At 41.2% G+C, this 19,907-nt stretch overlaps 3 protein-coding genes across 3 annotated transcripts in view; 1 reads left to right on the top strand and 2 right to left on the bottom strand.

Moving 5' to 3' along the window:
* LOC113225721 overlaps positions 1 to 7,369 on the bottom strand; it is an 8,453-nt gene extending 1,084 nt beyond the window's left edge. The window contains exons 1-6 of the mRNA XM_026458122.1: positions 7,285 to 7,369; positions 4,460 to 4,612; positions 3,845 to 3,998; positions 3,030 to 3,132; positions 1,807 to 1,954; positions 1,224 to 1,380 (exon numbers count right to left, since the gene is read on the bottom strand). Of these exons, the coding sequence (XP_026313907.1) occupies positions 1,224 to 1,380; positions 1,807 to 1,954; positions 3,030 to 3,132; positions 3,845 to 3,998; positions 4,460 to 4,612; positions 7,285 to 7,369 (800 nt within the window). The remainder of the gene's footprint in view (positions 1 to 1,223; positions 1,381 to 1,806; positions 1,955 to 3,029; positions 3,133 to 3,844; positions 3,999 to 4,459; positions 4,613 to 7,284) is intronic.
* Positions 7,050 to 8,924, top strand: LOC113225719. Its single transcript, XM_026458121.1, has 2 exons — positions 7,050 to 7,668; positions 7,801 to 8,924. Exons 1-2 carry the CDS (start codon positions 7,434 to 7,436, stop codon positions 8,922 to 8,924), a joined length of 1,359 nt encoding a protein of 452 aa, XP_026313906.1. The 5' UTR covers positions 7,050 to 7,433.
* A 4,561-nt stretch (positions 8,925 to 13,485) lies between these two features.
* LOC113225718 overlaps positions 13,486 to 19,907 on the bottom strand; it is a 12,299-nt gene continuing 5,877 nt past the window's right edge. Inside the window, exon 3 of the mRNA XM_026458120.1 lies at positions 13,486 to 13,593. Coding sequence (XP_026313905.1) covers positions 13,486 to 13,593 — 108 coding nt within the window. The remainder of the gene's footprint in view (positions 13,594 to 19,907) is intronic.

The raw sequence follows: 19,907 nt of genomic DNA, 5'->3' as shown, positions 1-19,907 counted from the left end.
CTAACCCAAGTGCTGCATAGTGTATAGGACAGTAACACGTTTTTTTATAAACTGACCATTTGTCAATTTACAGCTAAACTAACTAATCCAAGTGCTGCGTAGTTTATAAAGCAGTATGGCATGTATTTATAAAATGACGATTTGCCAATTTGCAGCTAACCTAACTGACCCAAGTGCTGCACAGTGTACAAGACGGTAATGCATTTATTTATAAACTGACGATTTGTCAATTTACAGCTAACCTAAGTGCTGCATAGTGTATAGGGCAGTGACGCATTTATTTATAAACTGACCATTTGTCAATTTACAGCTAACCTAACTAACCCAAGTGCTGCGTAGTTTATAAAGCAGTATGGCATATATTTATAAAATGACGATTTGTCAATTTACAGTTAACCTATCGAACCCAGGTGCGTTCCAGGTAACGAATTTATTTATAAACTGGCGATTTGTCTATTTACAGTAAATTTGTAGCAGAATATTATTGTTTTTAAAACATAATAATGTTTTTGAATTTTATAATAATATATATATTTTAGTTGTGCTTACCCGGCTTTTTAATTTTTATTGTTTGGTTTTTTGACATTGTTTGATTCTCCTTTTGTTTTTATTATCATGTGCGATATATGCAAGTCAATAATAGACTTTTCTAATTTGTAGTAAAAAAAAATATAATATTTTTTTGTGTTTTATTTGGACAGTGATAATCTGGCAACATTGATTAAAAAGTCATCCGGTACCACATGCTAATTGTAACAATTTTCGTGGTCCATACGTGCAAGTAAATAAAGATGATCTAACTAACACGTGCAAGTTTTGTTCAACGATTACATTTATAAAGGACCATGCCCCATATGCGATGCACTCACGTATCGTATGGACATCGAAATGCACCACATATGACGCATGTGCAGGGAACGTGTTACGTTCGTATATGAAAGAGTAGCACGAACCGTGCAAACGAAGCGAGAGTGCCGCGGGAGCGGCCGGCGAATGTCAGAAGCGAGTGTGTTTGTGTTTCCGAACATGTTTAGGTAAATTTATCTAGTTTACTAATATATTTAGTTATGTAAACTGACGTTATTTGATTGTTATTTAAAATGAAATTATACATTGTTAGTATATTACACGTTCGTTGTATTTAGTGAATGAGGGTTAGGTTAAATATATATTTATATGATATACACACCCGCTAGAAATACCGTCTTAAAAATAAAACTTACCAAAATTGGTAAAAATCCTCTCCAGACAACAGATGAAAGCCCTTCACAGTTAAGGTGTTGCCTTCTTGAATTGTGAAGTTCTGCGTTGGTTCAACACTTTCACATGTATTGTTGTAGTTGTTCACGTTGAAGATCAGTGTGTTCTCTTCTGCTACCGCTTTTGAACATAAAATATAATAGAAACAGAAACGTTTTTGTTTTCATTTTTGTAAACGTTTGTACTATAAAAGTGAGCGTTGTTATCATATAATTCAACCTTTTTTTTTTCTTTTTTTTTTTATAGTACTAAGAAACGAGACGGGACGAACTAATCGTGGTAAGCAACACGTCTATCCATAACAGTTGGGGTACTGCCACTGCACCCGTCTCCCTGAGACATCCTTTGACAAGTCCCATGTGCTTGTAATTTCACCAGCACCCTTCCCACTAGATCGTGACGACAATTTATCTATTATTCTTCTTTCTTTTCGTTTCCGTACATTTATGTGCATGAGTATTTATTATCTATTTTCAGGTTCAGAGTGAGGCCACACAAGCGTAACTTTGTGAGTTGTGAGTCGAGTGTTTGGTCATGAAAACTTACAAACAATATGAACTATTCCTAGGCAAGTTATTCTTGAATAATATATGTCTTCGTAATAATATACATTAGTTGGATACATCATGGCACCTCTCCACGTAAGCAGGGTGCAGTTCCATTCCATTTTGTTTTCCCCAAAGTTTTTTGCATTCTAAAACAATTGAGACATATTCTAGAAATTACACATTCCCGTACATCTCCACATAAGTTTTGATTATAGTGACCCCTCCCTACCGACCCTAAGGATATGCGAGAAGGACACTATAACCTGTATAAGCAAGCCTGCAAAGGGACCTTATCACTCAGATGCTGACCACGGACCAGCCCATATGCATAGAGTTCATCCGATTCTCAAAAGGCTAGTGCCGAGGGTAAGCTGCCCCGGGTGCCTCCCACTCTCCCTATTTTCCAGATAGGTACCGGAGCTGAAGACTGACTTCCCGTTGCATATTGCGAAAGTAACGGTTAAGCTGTAGACTCTAAAGTTCTCTACCAAATCTTCTCTTTGGTGGCGGAGCTGTGGGCACGTTCTCCTCCCAACGCCGAAGCGTCTATCCAGTGCCAAAGAAACCTACGCAGCTAGAGGGACTCTCCGAGCTAGTGCGGGAGATGTCTTGTAGCAGTGTCAAATGTGAAGAACAACTCACGTGTCCCGCGCGTCTCCTTTGCTAGGCCCCCGTCTAGACCGCTGCTAAGACGCGCTAGCTGCGCGCGAGACGAGCGCCCCGGCCACGTGCTACTAGGGCAGACGCACGTTTTCATTCCTATAGCTAACCTCTAACTTCAGCGAGTCCATACCCAGAGTCCGGGTCCGCCAGAGACGCCCGTGAAGGCGTGTCACTCGCGGAGGGCTTAGCCCAGACACCCGCCGTCCCCTGGTCTCACCCGGGAGGTTCTCCTGGAAAACCCTGTCTCTCTGGTAGTAGATAGGGACAAGCGGAATAGAACAATGGTACATTGAAAACTTAATACTCTCAATCATGAACTATAAGAGAATAAAACAAGCACGGTAACTCCGCACGGAATAACACGCGCCTCATATGTGTGCGCAACCAGAGTGTGTTGTAACGTCCATGGTATTCTTCTTCGAGGAATTCTGTCCCTTCAAAACCATGGACGTTGCATCACGTCCGAAACTTAGAGGTAAATAAAAGAATGTTTTTATACACGATTAAGTCCCGAATTGAAAACCAAATAATATGATATATCCATTACCAGATACTTACTATAATAGTTATGGCTTCCTTTGGATTTTCATATTCAGAAAAATCGTCTTGAGTTAAAAATATTCTAGGTTTTTCATCTGCTCCGTATACAGTGTATTGGCACCTAAAATATTTAATTATTGTAATAGAATACTAACAGTAATGTAATGCTGGATATAACTTAGTCATATGTTCTGGCAATTATGGCGGATAATACACTAGTCTGAGAACAATTATTATTGGTACTTGAGTACCTTTACATCGTAGAGGAAATCCCCAAATTTGGGAACAATTCGTTGATATTGCTTGAATTCAGGCCACACAGACGCGTCCGGGGTCGTACCTGCAGCAGTCCCAAGATCCACATGGCACAGCGGTGCGAAGGCGACCGGTGTGACATCAAAGGCAGCAATGTTTAATTTTCTACACATATTTTAAAGAAAGCTCTATTTCGCTATCGGATAATGGTCACGAAGAAATTCTGCTTTTAATTAGCATTACGGAAGCAACGCAAAAGAATTAAGGTGCACGATATCAATGCGAGAAGCTTTTCGTTCGAGTTTATCGCCACCCGGTTTCACTGTGGCAGGGCCCGGAACGCTACTGCTACCGCCTTTGTATGGCCAGAGCATTTATTCAGACCTAAAAACCTAGACGCAGGACATGAAACTCAGTTTGTTTTGTTCGGTATATTTTCACTTATGTACTAATTTATTCAATCGGGATAACGATAGGTCGAACCCGATAAAACTCTTCCTCAATAATTTTCTCCTCAGAGCAGACGTATCAAAGGATTGATACAGATTGTGTTTAAAACAAAGGAAAAGAAAATTTACCAAATATGTTCCACTAGATCGTAGTTCCCAGAAATCTTGACCATTAATGGCCCTTCCTTGACGGTGATATTCGTATTGGTGTCACAAGCAAAGCCGATGTCGTAAGATTTTATTTCGTAGGAAATCGCGTTTAACAGATTTGGTCTATTGTCCACTGTAACAAGATCTTTGTTATTTATATTAATAGTGATATCAGCAGAAGTAAAGCTCTCTGTGAAAGAGTTCAGGGAAGTAATGCCTTAGTGTGCATTTAACTCTGAAGGCCAGACTGACTTTGAAGTTCGATGGTCAGACCCAAAAGTATTTATAAGATACTCGGAAACAGTTCTTATTTTTCTTAGTAAAGAACGTTGCAAATTTAATCATTGATATAATATCATGACGGGAGGAGCAATTCGTGCCCCTGGTGGCACTGCCATTGCACTCGTCACCCTGTAGTTATAAATTACGGACTCCTTATCTCCCACCTCTGCAGTGTTTTTCATCAGTATTCCTTTGGTTTTCAGAAGAAAGAAAATTCTTTGAAAAATCAAAATTAGCAAGAACCTCACTATTCGGCATTTAAACTCTATTTGAATCATACATGATAATGTTTTGTTTGGTTATAATACATACCTGGTGATGGGTTGTTTGGTTCATACACGAATTCCACGATGATAGCATGGCGTGGAAATTTGCAATAAATCACCGAGCCGTTATGGTTGCGGTTTATTGTAAGATCCAATACAATGTCGGTGCCTTTACTATCTGTATTTTCTTCGATGGAGCCTAAAATGATTATTTATTAATACTGTAAGAGCGGTTACGCGGCCACTGTAAGCAGCGATGTGAACGCTATACAAACCCGATACTAACGCGATGCACGTTTTTAATTAATTAACCGATTTATTTATTTCATGTGCTTCTATATTTAACTTTTACATTTACAAAACAAAACAATGTGCAGGCGCGCGTTTGTATCGATGCAGTCGCGCGTTTGTATCGATGCAGTCGCGCGTTTGTGTCGAAGCAAACGCGCGTTTGTAGCGATGCAGTCGCGTATTTGTATCGAAGCAAACGGGCGTTTGTATCGATGCAGTTGCTCTTTTACGTCGATGCAGTCGCGCATTTATATCGAAGCAAACGGGCGTTTGTATCGATGAAGTCGCGCGTTTGTATCGATGCAGTCGCGCATTTGTATCGAAGCAAACGGGCGTTTGTATCGATGCAGTCGCCTATAAATCGCAAGTGTAGCGATACAGTTGCGCGTTTGTATCGAAGCAAACGGGCACCTGTATCGATGCAGTTGCGCATTTGTATCGATGCAGTCGCGTGTTTGTATTGATGCAGTCGCGCGTTTGTATCGATGCAGTCGCGCGTTTGTATCGATGCAGTCGCGCGTTTGTATTGATGCAGTCGCGCATTTGTATCGATGCAGTCGCTTATAAATCGCAAGTGTAGCGATACAGTCGCGCGTTTGTATCGAAGCAAAGGGGCGTTTGTATCGATGCAGTTGCGCATTTGTATCGACGCAGTCGCGCGTTTGCATCGACGCAATCGCCTATAAATCGCAAGTGTAGCGATGCAAACGCGCGTTTGCGTCGCTGCTAAACGCCGCCGCCAGTAACTGCTGTGAAGTGGTATGGCGTCATTAGTTGCTTACAGTAGTTACCATACACGAAAAAACGTACCGTTCATACAATAGAAGCGAAAAATATATTGAGCGTTTTGCGTCGGCCGGCGGTCCAAATATAAGCTAAACACGCGACGTTATTCGCTCTAATTACATAAACTTGCTATATCTGACCAGATCAAGTTGATTCCGTGTTAGCAAATCTGGTGACTCCCTATCGCTATGATTATCAGTTGGATCAATCAGGAAAGGAACTCTTCAAATTTGTTTTCCAGACCTCACCAATTGCTTGGTCTCAAAGGAAATCCCTATACTATGAGTATGAGAATAACGGAAACAGACCAGAACCAATTTAGATTTTGTTGTTTGCTATTAAACTTTACATACAAATAGTTGGCGTGATTATTGCTGCTGTATATGCTGAAATAGAAAATCTTCAACTATACTCGATGGCCGTCAAAGAGCGCGAAAATTCAAAAAGGTCACGCGCATAGTACCTATTTATTCACAACATATTGTATACCAATTTTTATATTAATGCATTCTGTTAGGCAGGCTCACCAAGGACCGTCGCTTCATTACACGTACCCCTCAGGGGTCAATGGATCACAGGTTAAAACATCCTGCTCTGGAGCTATTATTATGTATTCATAGTACGAAATGCCTAGTTTTAGACAGACATTCCTTATTTTTACAGTACTAGCACTACAAACAGGGCGACAGACCGCTTTAAGGAAAATGGTATTAAGGAAATATAGCACTGCTATTACGACAGTGTTGTAACTCAAAATATGTGAAATTATAGATTATAATACTGTTGCTGGACGTAAAATTTTATTCTTTACAAGTCAATAAAATCTTCGTTAAAATTTGTAAGAAACAATTAAAAGATATCTATTTAATTCAAAATGAGATAAACTTTTTGTGAACTAGTTCTGAAACAATAAAACAATATTACTTTAACCTTACATTGACTTTTCGTACCATGACGCGCTTAAAGTAAGCTTTTTATAATGTTAAAACTATGATGTTTTATTGGCAGCTTTGTGACTATTCATTCACTCAATTCGTACTATGACTCTATGTCAAATTTAGTAATCTTGGAATAGTTACACGGATGCAAAGGAAACAATATTATTTTCAGTTTTATTGTCTTAATATTGATTTGTAATGATTAAAAGTTAAGTTGAACTTATTTATTTACATATATCTCTTCAATATTTTGTTTATTTTTTTATTGTATAGCACATAGTAAATAATTTTTCGTTAAATAAAAATACGCGATGTTCATTTCGTGAAATTATAACAGCGCCATCTGGGGGTGTGTTAGTTGTTCCACCTCCACGTGTGCGAAGTCTTTGAGCAGTCTGTGGTAACATGTTATCACAGAACGCCCAAGGACGTAGCCGGTACACCCTGGGGCCAACACTGACAATCCTCAGCTTCAGTCTGAGAATTGTCAGTGAGGGCGCGAAGCGATCAACACGGCCCGGCCATGCGTTTCTGGGGGTGGACCATGGCACGTGGTGGGCAGTCTAAACTTACACCCTCCTGCGTTAATGCCTACGCAGTTGAGCGCCGTACGCAGGGATGAAGGAATCCTGGGGGGTTGAGCCCGAGCGGGGTGGGGACTCCGGCAAGCAATACGCCCCCTTTGGCCCTGATTTCCTGCTAAACGGTAGCCCTGTGATTAGCCAACACAGGGAAATGGCATTGTGTCCCGTCAGAGGGCCACAGGCGAGGTGTGGGGGGGACGGACTCGGCCATGCTGACGGGGTGAGTATGTGCGGAACACCTGGCTGACTTTGATCAGGTCAGCCAGCCGCACATTTCGAGCCCCCGATGTCGCGCAGTGAGCTCCCAACTTCTGCACCTATACTCTCCTGACAATCCTGGTGTCCCGAATGGGACATCCCCAAAGGTGCGGGCTCCGTGGTGGGTGGGAAGTCAGGAGAGTGAATTTTTCGAACTTTAAGTATGGATTTAAACGATCAACTTTTAACCAAAACCCAAAACCCAAAACCGGCGGTACTCGAGGGGAAACCCAAAAGTGCCCCACAAACAAATACGAACACACAGCGCCCTACGGTGAGTGGTAGGCCAAAGGGGAAACCCCAAGGTCAGCCGAGCACCGATGCTGGTGCTAGCACCACACCAGCGGTTGTGGCCCAAACCCCAGGTTCTGCGGCCCCCGCTCAAAACCCATCAAACGCGGCCCTTGAAGCAGGGTGGACCTTGGTGAGTCGCCAGCCCAAATCCAAGGCCACGGCACCCATCCGCAAGGAAGGGACTAGTGGCCACGGCGAGCGCCCACCTCCGGCCCCCAGTGGGAGCAAGGGACGCCCTGCCCGAAAAAACAAGAAGGCCCGTCGTAGAGAACGCGAGCGACGCACTTCACACAACCCCCTGCCGAAGGAGGGAGAGGCGAGGCCCCCAGTGGGTGGCGCGAGTGGCCCAGGGACTGCATCAGCACGGTCAAATGGGTCGGTCGCGCACCCCACTGGAAGGGCCCCCCCCCCTTCCAACAGCAAACCGGGAGAGAGCAGGCAGAGGTCCTCGACCATTGCCAAACGTGCCCGCCTTGACGAGACCATATCTCCTAGAGGCGAGCACAAGCGGCAAAAGGTTGAGAGGCCCGCTCAGCAGCGCACCTACGCCGAGGCCACCAGGCCCGAACTCATGGCTGTAATTACTTCAGCCAAAACTGGCTACATACGGAGCCCCGATGCCGACATGGTTCAGGTGGCCCTATGTCAGCGCCTCACGCAAGGAGCGGAGGAGTGCAGCGAGGAGGACGTCGGCCCACAGTTTCGTGGTAAACCTGTCTACAGTGACGGGTCCCTGAAACTGTGGTGTCAGGACACAGCCACCTTCCAGTGGCTAGAGGATGCTATTAGCACCATCAGGCTGCCATCCGGGGAGCCCCTCTCATTGAAAAATGGGGTGGAGGCTCCCCGGAGGGTGGTCTGTGGACTACTCATCCCTGGTCACTGGGAGGATGCGCGTCGAATCGGCCGCATCCTCAAGTGGCAAAACCCGTGGGCGGAGGCACACCGCTGGGTTGTTCACAGGCTGCAGCAGCATAGTGGCAACTCCTTTGTAGTGGTGAGCCTCCCAGAAGAGCTCGTCCCCGCTGTCCTGGGGCATGGCCGGCGCCTAACCTTCCAGTTGGGCACGGTCTACCTCAGGTTTAGATCGAAGAGGGGCCTGTACACAGACGTGCCACCCGAGAAGACGGGCACAACAACGACGCGGATGGACGTCTCCCCGGAGCCCTCCACCTCCTCCAATATTCCCGGAGAAGGTGAAGGGCCCTCCTCGACCCCCGTCTCTGCGGACGCCGCTGTCAAACCGGTGGCGACCAGCAGTGACGACGAGTGCGTGTTGGGGATGGGAGACATCCGACTGAGCGAGGACGTGGACGAGGAGCTGCTATCATCTGATGGCGGTTTCCCCCTCGCTCAGTAAACTTCACATCGTCCAGAGCAACCTCCACCACAGCCAGGCCGCAACGGTTCAGCTCCGGAAATGGTTGGAGGCCAACAACACAGCCATGGCACTAATCCAGGAACCGTGGATTAGTGCCCGTGGCCAAATAAATGGACTCTCACATCTGAGAGGTAAGCTATTATCGACTACCATCTCAGATAAACCTAGAACTTGCATATATTACTCCAATAACTTACATGTACAGCCACTAACTGAATTCTGTTCCAGAGACCTGTGTGCCGTAAAGCTTTTAGCAGACGCGGCCACGGGTCTGCCTGAAGTGGTGCTCGCCTCTGTCTATATGGCGGAGACTGATGTGCCACCACCACAGGAAATGGTTCAGCTAATCAACTACTGCGAGCAGAACGGCCAGATTATCATCGTGGCTACTGACTCCAATGCCCACCATCCGTTGTGGGGCATGGAACTCGCAAATGATAGAGGTAAGAACCTAACAGAATACTTATTCACAACTAACCTTCAAATCCTTAATAAAGGTATAGTACCAACTTTTATAAATAAAAGATGTAGAACTATCATAGACCTAACCCTAGCGTCAGAAGGAGCAGTGGACCTTATCCACAACTGGCACGTGTCCGAAGAAGCATCTTTCTCGGACCACAGATGGATAAGATTCAGCTTAGAAACAGCTATTAAAGAACAACAACCGAAACGGAATCCCAGAAAAACCGACCGTAAACTATACGCGGACAAACTACACCAGAACCTGGGAGAACCGGGAGCACCGGGAAGACTACTGGGCACAGCACAGATAGAAACACAGGTTAAAGAACTAACATCAAACATATTGAACAGCTATAACTCCGCATGCCCACTGAGTGACGCAGCCCCGCGACAAGGTCGACACTGGTGGGGACCTGAGCTTGAGAGGCTACGAAGAAGGGTAAGGAGACACTTCAATAGAGCAATGAACACATGCGCGGACGAGGACTGGGAAAACTACAAGACGGCCAAATCCAAACTAAAAAAGCGCATACGGTTCAGGAGCACCGCGTCATGGCGAGGCTACTGCGGGAACATCACGTCTTGCGCACAAGCAAACAGAATAAGGAAAATCCTAGGCAACTCAAATTCAACTGAGCTAGGTTCAATACGCAAAATAGATAACACATACACAACTTCCCCTGCGGAAACGGAAAGAACCCTACTGGAAGTACATTTCCCAGGATGTAGGTTCGTCCAAGACGACAGGTGTGTAGAAATGAACTACACCACATCGATCCATAACTGGCGATACGCAGAACAAGTAGTGACATACGAAAAGACAAAATGGGCAGTAAACACATTTGAACCATACAAAGCTCCGGGCCAAGATGGAGTATTCCCTGCACTCCTACAATGGGGCGGGGACACACTGGTCCAGCACCTGGTCAACATCTTTCGGGCCTGTCTAGCATTCAGCTATGTGCCCCATAGCTGGCGAGAGGTAAAAGTCATATTTATACCGAAACCAGGAAAACCCGACTACACTGACGCGAAGTCCTTCAGACCAATCAGCCTCACATCGTTCTTCTTGAAGACTTTAGAAAGGATATGTGACAGACAACTGAGGGATGGAGCGCTTAAGAACATTCCATTACACGGTAACCAACATGCATACAGCCAAGGCAAATCCACTGAATCGGCCCTACATGCCGTTGTGGGCAAGATAGAAGTGGCCCTTAAAGACAAAGCAATCTGCCTAGGCACCTTTATAGATATTGAAGGAGCCTTCGATAAAACGAACTTCTCCAGCATACAATCAGCAATGAGAAGACACAACGTAGATGAAGTGCTAATTAGCTGGATTAGCAACATGCTGAAACAAAGAACAATAAAAACAACAGCAAATGAGACCCCATGGGCCATAGTAGCGAAGGGATGCCCTCAAGGAGGGGTATTGTCGCCTCTGCTGTGGAACATGGTCGTAAATGACCTTATCATTAAACTCAACAAAGAACATTTCTATACAATAGGATATGCTGATGACATAGCTATACTGGTAACAGGAAACTATGCCAATACACTCTGCGACATTACACAAGCGGCTCTCCGAATTGTGGAAAGATGGTGCAGAGCATATGAACTATCGGTAAATCCAACAAAGACGGAACTAGTAATGTTTACCAACAAACGACTACTAGGTAACTACCGATTACCCAAACTCTTCAGCACAGAACTACAGATATCAACCGAAGTCAAGTACTTGGGAGTAATACTGGACAACAAGTTGAACTGGAACAAACATATGGACAACAAAATTAAAAAAGCCACTATCACCTTCTGGCAGTGCCATAGAATGGTGGGTAAACAATGGGGACTTTCACCCAAGATTACACTATGGCTCTACACTGCGGTGATAAGACCCATGATCAGTTACGGCGCGATAGTATGGTGGCCACGAACCAAGCTGACGACCGCAACCGACAAACTGGACAAATTCCAAAGACTAGCGTGCATGGCGACGACGGGCTGCATGAGGACAACTCCAACTGCGGCCCTCGAAGCGATGCTGGACCTTCGACCCCTCCCACTGTTCATCAGACAGGAAGCGGCGTCAACAGCAGTGCGTCTAAACAGAGCCGGCCTCTGGAAGCACATGAGGACCCCACATACAGAAATCCTTTACAAGATTGTAAATGAGGAACCGCTACTGGAGGCGGTTGTGGATAGGATCCCAAAACAATACATCTTTGACAAGAAATACAAGATACAATTATTTGAAGATCCCAACGAAGGACTAAACCCCAGAGAGGTCCGAGTCTTCACAGATGGATCTAAAACAAACTCAGGAACAGGTACTGGGGTATTCTCAGAAGACCTCAATATCAGGATATCAGCACCGCTTGGTGACCACAACACAGTATTCCAGGCTGAATGCATGGGCATCAAGTTGGCGGCAGAAGCAATCATAGCGAGAAGAGTAAAGAACTACTCCATTCGAATACTCTCCGACAGTATGTCAGTACTTCAAGCACTGAATAGCTATGACATAAACTCAGGGCTCATTTACGAATGCCATCAAGCACTCATGGAGGTATGTATACAAAACCACGTAACTCTTCAGTGGATTAAAGGACACAGCGGCTCACGTGGCAATGACGCAGCAGATGAACTAGCCAGGAAAGGGTCGGAGACGGACGCTGTAGGACCAGAACCGATAGTGTCCCTCCCCTGCCAATGGTCCAGAACAACTATACACAAAGGTACAAAATCTTTACATAATAATACATGGACCACCCTTACGGTTTGTAGACAGGCGAGGGAAGCACTCCCAACGCTCAACGCCAGTCTATCTCGAATACTAATTAAACTTAAAAGGCAAGAGCTTCGCACTCTAACTGCCGCCCTAACGGGTCATGGTCCATACAATAAACACCTTTTCAATTTAGGTATCACAGACAGCCCTCTATGCAGAGCGTGCATGGAGGGGGAGGAAACGGCTGCGCACATCCTACTTCAGTGCTCCGGCGTGGCCAACTACAGGGCAAAATACCTTGGAGTGCCAAGGTCGCTCCCCGAAGTCTTCAGCAAACCAAGGAGGCTGCTGAGATTCCTGGAGGAGCTTGGGTGGCACGAGTAGGACCCTGCACCCACCACACGCAAAATAGGCGCTTTGTCGTCGAGTTGCGGATACCAGCCCGTTGCACCAAGTACCAAGTACCAAGTACCAACAGCGCCATCTATGCTCCTTGGCGAAACTTACAGTTGACACTAGACTATAGTTCCGAATTCACAATGTGACTATCAAGACTCAGCTTGTTTTATTTATTTTTCTTCATAAAATGCGGAATAATTATCGAAAACTACGTAATTTTAATAGATTTTATTATTACATACTTTTCTTTTTTAACAGTCAAAATTCTCTGAATGTAAATAACATTAAGTACTTAAACATTATACTACGATAAGACGATTCGGAACATCAAAAAAGAAAGAGATGGCATTTTATATTTGAAATAGCGTTATCTCTTTCCTATTTTTAGTAAGGAACACACAATACTGGGAAATCATTCGTTCTTTCAATCACTTTAGCAATAATAAATTACTTGGTTGACAGGTTTGTCATGGTACGAATATGGGTAATATTATAATAAGCTTACTTTATGCTTACATTGAAATAAGATTGTTTTTGCAAAAGGTTATGGTAGGCCACCTGGAGAAAACAGTCCTTTTTCAAAAACATGAAGTAATTTTTTTCTCTTTTATTTGGCAATTAGGAAATTGTATAAATGTATATAATAAATAAACTTGAACCTATACACAAATATTAATAATCTTTCGCGGAAAGACTTTTATATTAACATTGTGATATCCTATATAATCCAAAGCGTCCCGAAGTGCGATCATGTCTTCCGAGTCTGTGAATGGGTTCGCTTTTCAATTCAAGTGGAGATATTCAGGGCGATGGTAACCAAGCTACACAAATGACTTCACCACCTATAGCACCTGTCATCTTAATTTATATATTTACCACTAGATGTACGTAGGAACATATGGATATAAGGAAAGTATCCTGTTGTTCTATGACATCCCACTTTCACTGGTTGTGGTGAATTGTATTTCCAAATTCCTTTGCATTCATGGACGCCGTAATAATTTTCGTAACTCCAATTTCTGATCTCCGGTAGACCACTAAGACTAAAGTCTGTAAATAAATATATTTAGAGTTGGGCAGTTTGGCTCAAAAGCATGGTGATAAAATATACAAGTCAAATCAAGTGAACTTAAAGGATCATTTATTCCATAGGTAAAATAAATTTACATAATTATGAAACGTCACTTTTAAGCTATATCTATATCTATAGATATCTATCACGTAGTCTTCAATTTGGTAATATGACTTTTCAATTAAAATATTTTTAATGCAGTTTTTAAACTTAGGAAATTTTAATCGTAATATATGCTCGGGAATCTTATTGTAAAAACGTATACAGTTCCCCATAAAAGAGTCGACCTTGGTTAAACGAAATCGTGGTGCCATGAGTGTGGACTTAGCTCTAAGGTTAATATTACGGATATCTTCTGTCTTAATGAAATTGTGTATACTTTTACGGGCATATAAAATATTTGAGTAAATGTACTGTGATGCCACAGTCATGATACTAGTCTTCTTAATCTTTTCTCTTAGAGAAACCCGACAATGCCGCTGCATACGCAGTCCGCAGAATACTTGACCTTACCGATGTTAGTACTATAATACTAGTTTACTTTCGTTACTTCCATAGTATAATTTCCTACGGCATTCTCATGTGGGGTAAAGTGGCAGCTATACAATCCATATTTGTGTTTTGTGATTCGTTCTGTGTACCGTTTAGTTTCTCGGGTTTCTCTCAGAGAAGAGTTTAAGGGGACTGGTATTATGACTGTGGTATCACAGTACATTTACTCGAGTATTTTGTATGCCCGTAAAAATATAAATAATTCCATTAAGAAAATATCCATAATATTAACCTTAGAACTAAGTCCGAACTCGTGGTACCATCGTCGTATAACTAAGGTAAAATATTATTTTATTGGGAACTATAACGTTTTTACAATAAGATACCGGAGAATATATTAAGATTTCCTAAGTTTAAAAATTAAATAAAAAGTATTTTAATTGAAAAGTCATATTACAAAATTAAAGAGTATGTGTTAGATAATCTCAGACAGAGTACTAAAAAAACCGACCTCAAAAGTACGTGGAATTACGTCTATTTGCTAAGTTTTATTGAAATATCCCCTAGTTCGTCACTATACAGGACTTGACACTAGAGATAATAAAAATCGGTTCTCACTACTCAAAGTATATTAAGAGAAAAACGCCTTGAATTGGAGAAATAGCAAAATTAACCAATAAAATAATTGGTCTGAAATTAAAGTTTAGGCGCTATTTATAAAAATGAATCTTCACGCGTGAACCACCTTTAGAGGTGGATGATCTTCAAAATAAAATGGGACCACTATGAAAGTACCCCCTTTCCAATAAAAAAAGAATCATGAAAATCGGTTCACAAATACCGGAGTTATCGCGTAACATATATACAAAAAAAAAGAACATACAGTCGAATTGAGAACCTCCTCCTTTTTTGAAGTCGCTTAATAAAGCTGTATGGAAAGACGACATGAGTTTAGATTACACACCAATTTGATTCGAAGTATATTCTATAGCATTTAAGTATATTTCAAAAGAACAATCCCTGGAGTTTCTTGCTCGTTCTTTTCAGGGAAGTCAGCGTAGTGAAGAAGCAGTAGTTTAAAAAATGACATTGTCAAGTGTAAAAATTTTACCTATGGAATAAATGATTTATTTAACTTTGACGTCATTGACTTACAATTATATGGACGTCGGGTCCGCGCTAAAAAGTGTCCGCACTTATAAGGCGCTAAGATCGTATACAGAGCGCTACAAACTCCGCTTTAGTCTTCATTTGTTCTACTGACAGCGCGATACTGCGATGACATTACAATTTAAATTTCGAATAGGTTGACTTGGGACATTTTTTTCGTGGTTTTTGTATTAGACCCGTCGTCCATTTATTTGTAAGTCAATGTTTGACGTTGACTCTCTTTCTAGTCTATATGTCTGTCAGCACTGGCGTCGTACTAACTTTTCGACATTTGTGGTACCGTCGTCGTTTCCAATTTCCATAACACAAGTGCTTTAGTTACTAACTTTGGGATCAGAGCAATGTATATCGGGTTGTCTCATAATTATGTTTATAATAGAAAATTATTTTCATACGTACCTTTAAACATCTGTAAACATCTTTTATCGGTTGTTGTATTTTGTGCTATAAAACATAGAAGAAATTGATAAATTCGACACGTGGCGATTATGTCAGACGGTCTTGTAAAGGTTGGAATGTGATACACATAATTTTTTATTAAACTGTGTGCGTCCAAGTATTGAACATAGGTGTTCTGCAGGGAGACATTTTCATGATCTTATTGTATAGACTTCGTAAATAAAAAACAATAAGGGCATGAAAACGTCTCCCTGCAGAACACCCATGTTCAAAACTTCAAGAACACACACAATTAATATAGAACGATACATATCACGCATCTCAACGCTTAGAAGACTGGTTACCATAATCGCTACGTCAACAGGTAGATGTGCGATTGAAGAAAAGTTGCAAAAATACAAAGCGACGCTGTTTGGGAGACAAATGGCCTCTAACATTTGTTACAATCTCACTTTCTTACACATTCATAAAGTTTCGATTTCGTTTTGTTGGCTAATTACTGTGTTTCGATTTTCTAAGGCTGCTAACAGATTGACTGCATTGCTTGCAGTTAATGTGCGAAGTCGTAATAAAATAAAAACTTCATGCAGTCGTGATCTCTCTCTCGCAAGTTTTTTTAATACAAAAAATAAATGCGCACTTGACCTCTACCTCATCTGATGAAAAGTGACGCTGAGATCGACGGCAGGGAATTCCACTCCACAGCCGTTCGCCATATAAATGTGGAAGCGTACAACAAGCGGAATATACAGAACAGGGCTGAAACCCCAGCACACGTCTAGTCCCTCGATCATGGAAAGGGTAAAGCGGTATCAAATCATGCACTTCCATGGCACACTCTCCGTGATATACCCTAGAATACTGATAAGCAGGCAACTTTACGACATGTCGTCACCTATAATGCACTTGGCACGCTTGTCGATTCTCCAATCCAAGGTGGCCAGTTGGTATTTAGCAGAGATCCCAAAAATAGTAGCAGTACTCCATACACGATAATTGATAACGACTTTATGCATTAACCGCATGCAGATGAAACCGACTTCATGCAGCCAAGATCGACTGTACGCAGTTTTAATGCAGTCGAGGTCTTGGATAACGACTTCACAGATTAACTGCATGTATCACCAAACAATAAATACAATAGAAGTGCTTAGTGGGCGTAGCACGTATGCCAACAGTACGAGTAGTTCCGTATACTTGAGGTCAGTCCGCCATGTTAGTTTTGATCATTGTCATGTCAATAATCTCACGCTATACCTCGAAAATGGTAGAGAAATGCCTTATTTTGTGTAGTTCACAATTTTTTGTTATAAGAAACAAAAGTAAACCTTATACCCTTGCAATGTGGTCTATTTTTATCGCTGCACACATTTCGCATTAGTATTATGTTAAACCTTAATTTTTTTTCCGCCATCTAGTTCGACGCTGTCTGAGACCCTTGTTCACTTGTATTTATTGGTTTTGTTTGTATTATATTTCTCTTTTTTTAATTCAAGTTGCTGATTTTAAATTCTATATTATTTACATTTTACATTGTTTTTACAAACTGTGTTCACTCATAAGTAGTTGTGCAATTTTGATAAGAACTTCACCAAATTGAGTTTATAGTATGTTACATTGTAATAACTGTAAGTGAACCAACGATATGCCAACTGGGTATAGTTAAAATTTAAATTATATTAATAGTCCTGAATTTGGTACCTCTTTCTAAATTAGTAAACTACGACCAATCCACATTTCATAGTGTATAAATTATGATAGTGTGACCTTTGGCGTCAACGGTCAAAATCGCTGTCGCCAACGGTCACCACACACTATGACAACAGTAATCGATGCAACGTCTAATCAGAATTATCTTCATATGGTAAGCAAGCAAATAATATTTAAAATCGTCACATTTACACAAATTTTACAACCAAACTGTCTTATCGTTTATATAATCCCTAACAGAGTAATATCCTCTCTACAGTAGAGTTGCCTTTACATGATTTTTGAACTTATTTAAGGATACATCCAAAACAGCTTTCGGAATCTTATATTACTTGCTCCACAAAAGAACCGAGAACTCTCTGAAGTCTTAACTTAACGAGCTTCCATTTATGTCCAGTATTAAAATTATGCACGTTGTTTATTACACAATTCATTATTCAGTCGCACAAAAAGTATACAATTTTGTAAATAAACTATGATGCATTGGTCAATATGCCAATTTCCTTGAAAATATCCCTGAGGTATGTGAGATTATTTTACAGACAGCTCTAATCGTACGCTTCTGCAAAATAAAAATTGTTCCGATATTCGAAGCGGCGCCTCACAATAAAATACCGTATTAAGTAAACGGTTCTGGCTGTCTCGACGTCAGTAAGTTGCCTTACTTTTCGTATGGCATAAGCAGCAGAACTAAGCTTTCCAGCTAGTGTCGAAATATGTGGATTCCGCTGAAGTTTTAAGTCCAATTTTATTCTCAAAAAGACAGTGGTGTCCCTTAAATCCAATTGTTCATTATTAAGTTTAATATCGGTTTCTACATTTCTTACATTAGGCAGCGTATGCTTATGGCACTTCTACTATAATTTGTCTTACCTGAAGTTGGACCCAATGCAGTGCACAATATCACAAGGTTTAGAAATATCTTCATCATTTTAATTATAGTATTTAGGACAACGCGCACACCGACTTACTCGTCTTTTCGTTAAGTATCTGTAATGGTAATTTTGAAGTTTCAACAAAAATTATGATTCAATACTGCATACAGGGTAACCATACTAAAGCGACTTAATAATCTAAAATAAAAATAAAAATAATTGAATATCAATTCAATAAAAATTTAATTAATACAGTGAATAGCGACATCTCTCGCCAGGACTGGTAGCTGTAAAGGTACTAACTGGGTGATAAATCTGTAATAGATTTCTCATAGATGGCGCTACGACTAAAAAGTCGTTGAAAGACCAAGTACAAAGACACGACACAAGCACATAGAAAAATTCGTGAGGTCCGTTGGTTCGTTCCGTGGCTTAGTTGGTATAGCGTCTGGCACGGTATGCAAGAAGACGTCGGTTCGAATACGACCGGATCGAAGGAATTTTTTCTGAGTGTTTTTTCTGAGTGTTCGATCTTTGTATTAATAATTATAATAATTATTGTGTTATGAAATGAGTGAGTCTTCTAATTTATTTAAGTACCCAAGGATTAGCATCTTTTTTATTCAGATTTTTATTCAGAACGCAAACTGCAATATAAATGTAATACAAATAATCCTTATTACACACTGGGACAAATACATAATAATAAAAAAAATACAACAAAGAGAAAAGTTTAAGGAGACAGGTATCATGACTGTGGTATCACAGTACATTTACTCAAATATTTTAAATGCCCGTAAAAATATACATAATTTCAATAAGAAAGAAGACGTCTATAATATTAACCTTAGAGCTAAGTCCAAAGTCATGGTACCACGATTTCGTTTAACCAAGGTAAACAACTCTTTTATGGGGAACTGTATACGTTTTTACAATAAGATTCCGGAGCATATATTAAGTTTATCATTTCCTAAGTTTAAAAACTACATTAAAAATATTTTGATCGAAAAATCATATTAAAAAATTGAAGACTACGTGTTAGATAAAGGTGTATGGAAAGACGACGCGGCTCAAGAATCCACACAAATTTGATTCAAAGTGTTCCATAGCATTAAAGTTTATTTGAAAAGAGCAATCCCTAGAGTTTCTTGCTCGTTCTTCTCAGACAAGTCAGCGTAGTGAACGAGCAGTAGCTAAAAAGTGACGTTTTCAAGTGTAAACATATTTTACCTATGGAATAAATAATCTTTGACTTTGACTTACAACAGGTAGCCTTATTGCCAGTTAGTTATCTCTTCAACGCAACATTCTTTCATTCTGGTAGAGAATGCCTAATGGTATTAAGTTCGCCATTTGTACTTTTTTGTGTGCACTTAAGTTTAAATAAATAAATAAACATTCAGGTTACAGGGCGAACTTTGAGATAATAATTGATATCCGCCCCCTACGACTCTTCAGCGCCCACTGAAGAGCGGTAAGAACCACTTTGTGAAACTATTATCTAAACGCTCGCCTGAGAGGAAACCCGTGCCCAGCAGTGGAATGTATAAATAGGTTGATGATGATAAATGGATGTTTTATTTAAAGGTATGACTACAATTTATTTCTAACAATCTGTACAACATTTTTAATTTTTATTTCTAACA

This window comes from Hyposmocoma kahamanoa, unplaced genomic scaffold (assembly GCF_003589595.1).
Source record: "Hyposmocoma kahamanoa isolate Upper Pololo Valley unplaced genomic scaffold, ASM358959v1 170, whole genome shotgun sequence".
NCBI classification, from domain to species: domain Eukaryota; kingdom Metazoa; phylum Arthropoda; class Insecta; order Lepidoptera; family Cosmopterigidae; genus Hyposmocoma; species Hyposmocoma kahamanoa.
Note: the sequence above shows the minus strand (reverse complement) of the source record. Positions and strands in the feature narration are given on the sequence as shown.

Bases quoted from the DNA above. Each gene is read 5' to 3' on its own strand.
- LOC113225719 (XM_026458121.1), top strand. From the start codon at position 7,434: ATGGATTTAAACGATCAACTTTTAACCAAAACCCAAAACCCAAAACCG. The intron at 7,669-7,800 runs CGGCCCTTGAAG...GCAAGGGACGCC, and splicing joins CGCTCAAAACCCATCAAACG to CTGCCCGAAAAAACAAGAAG.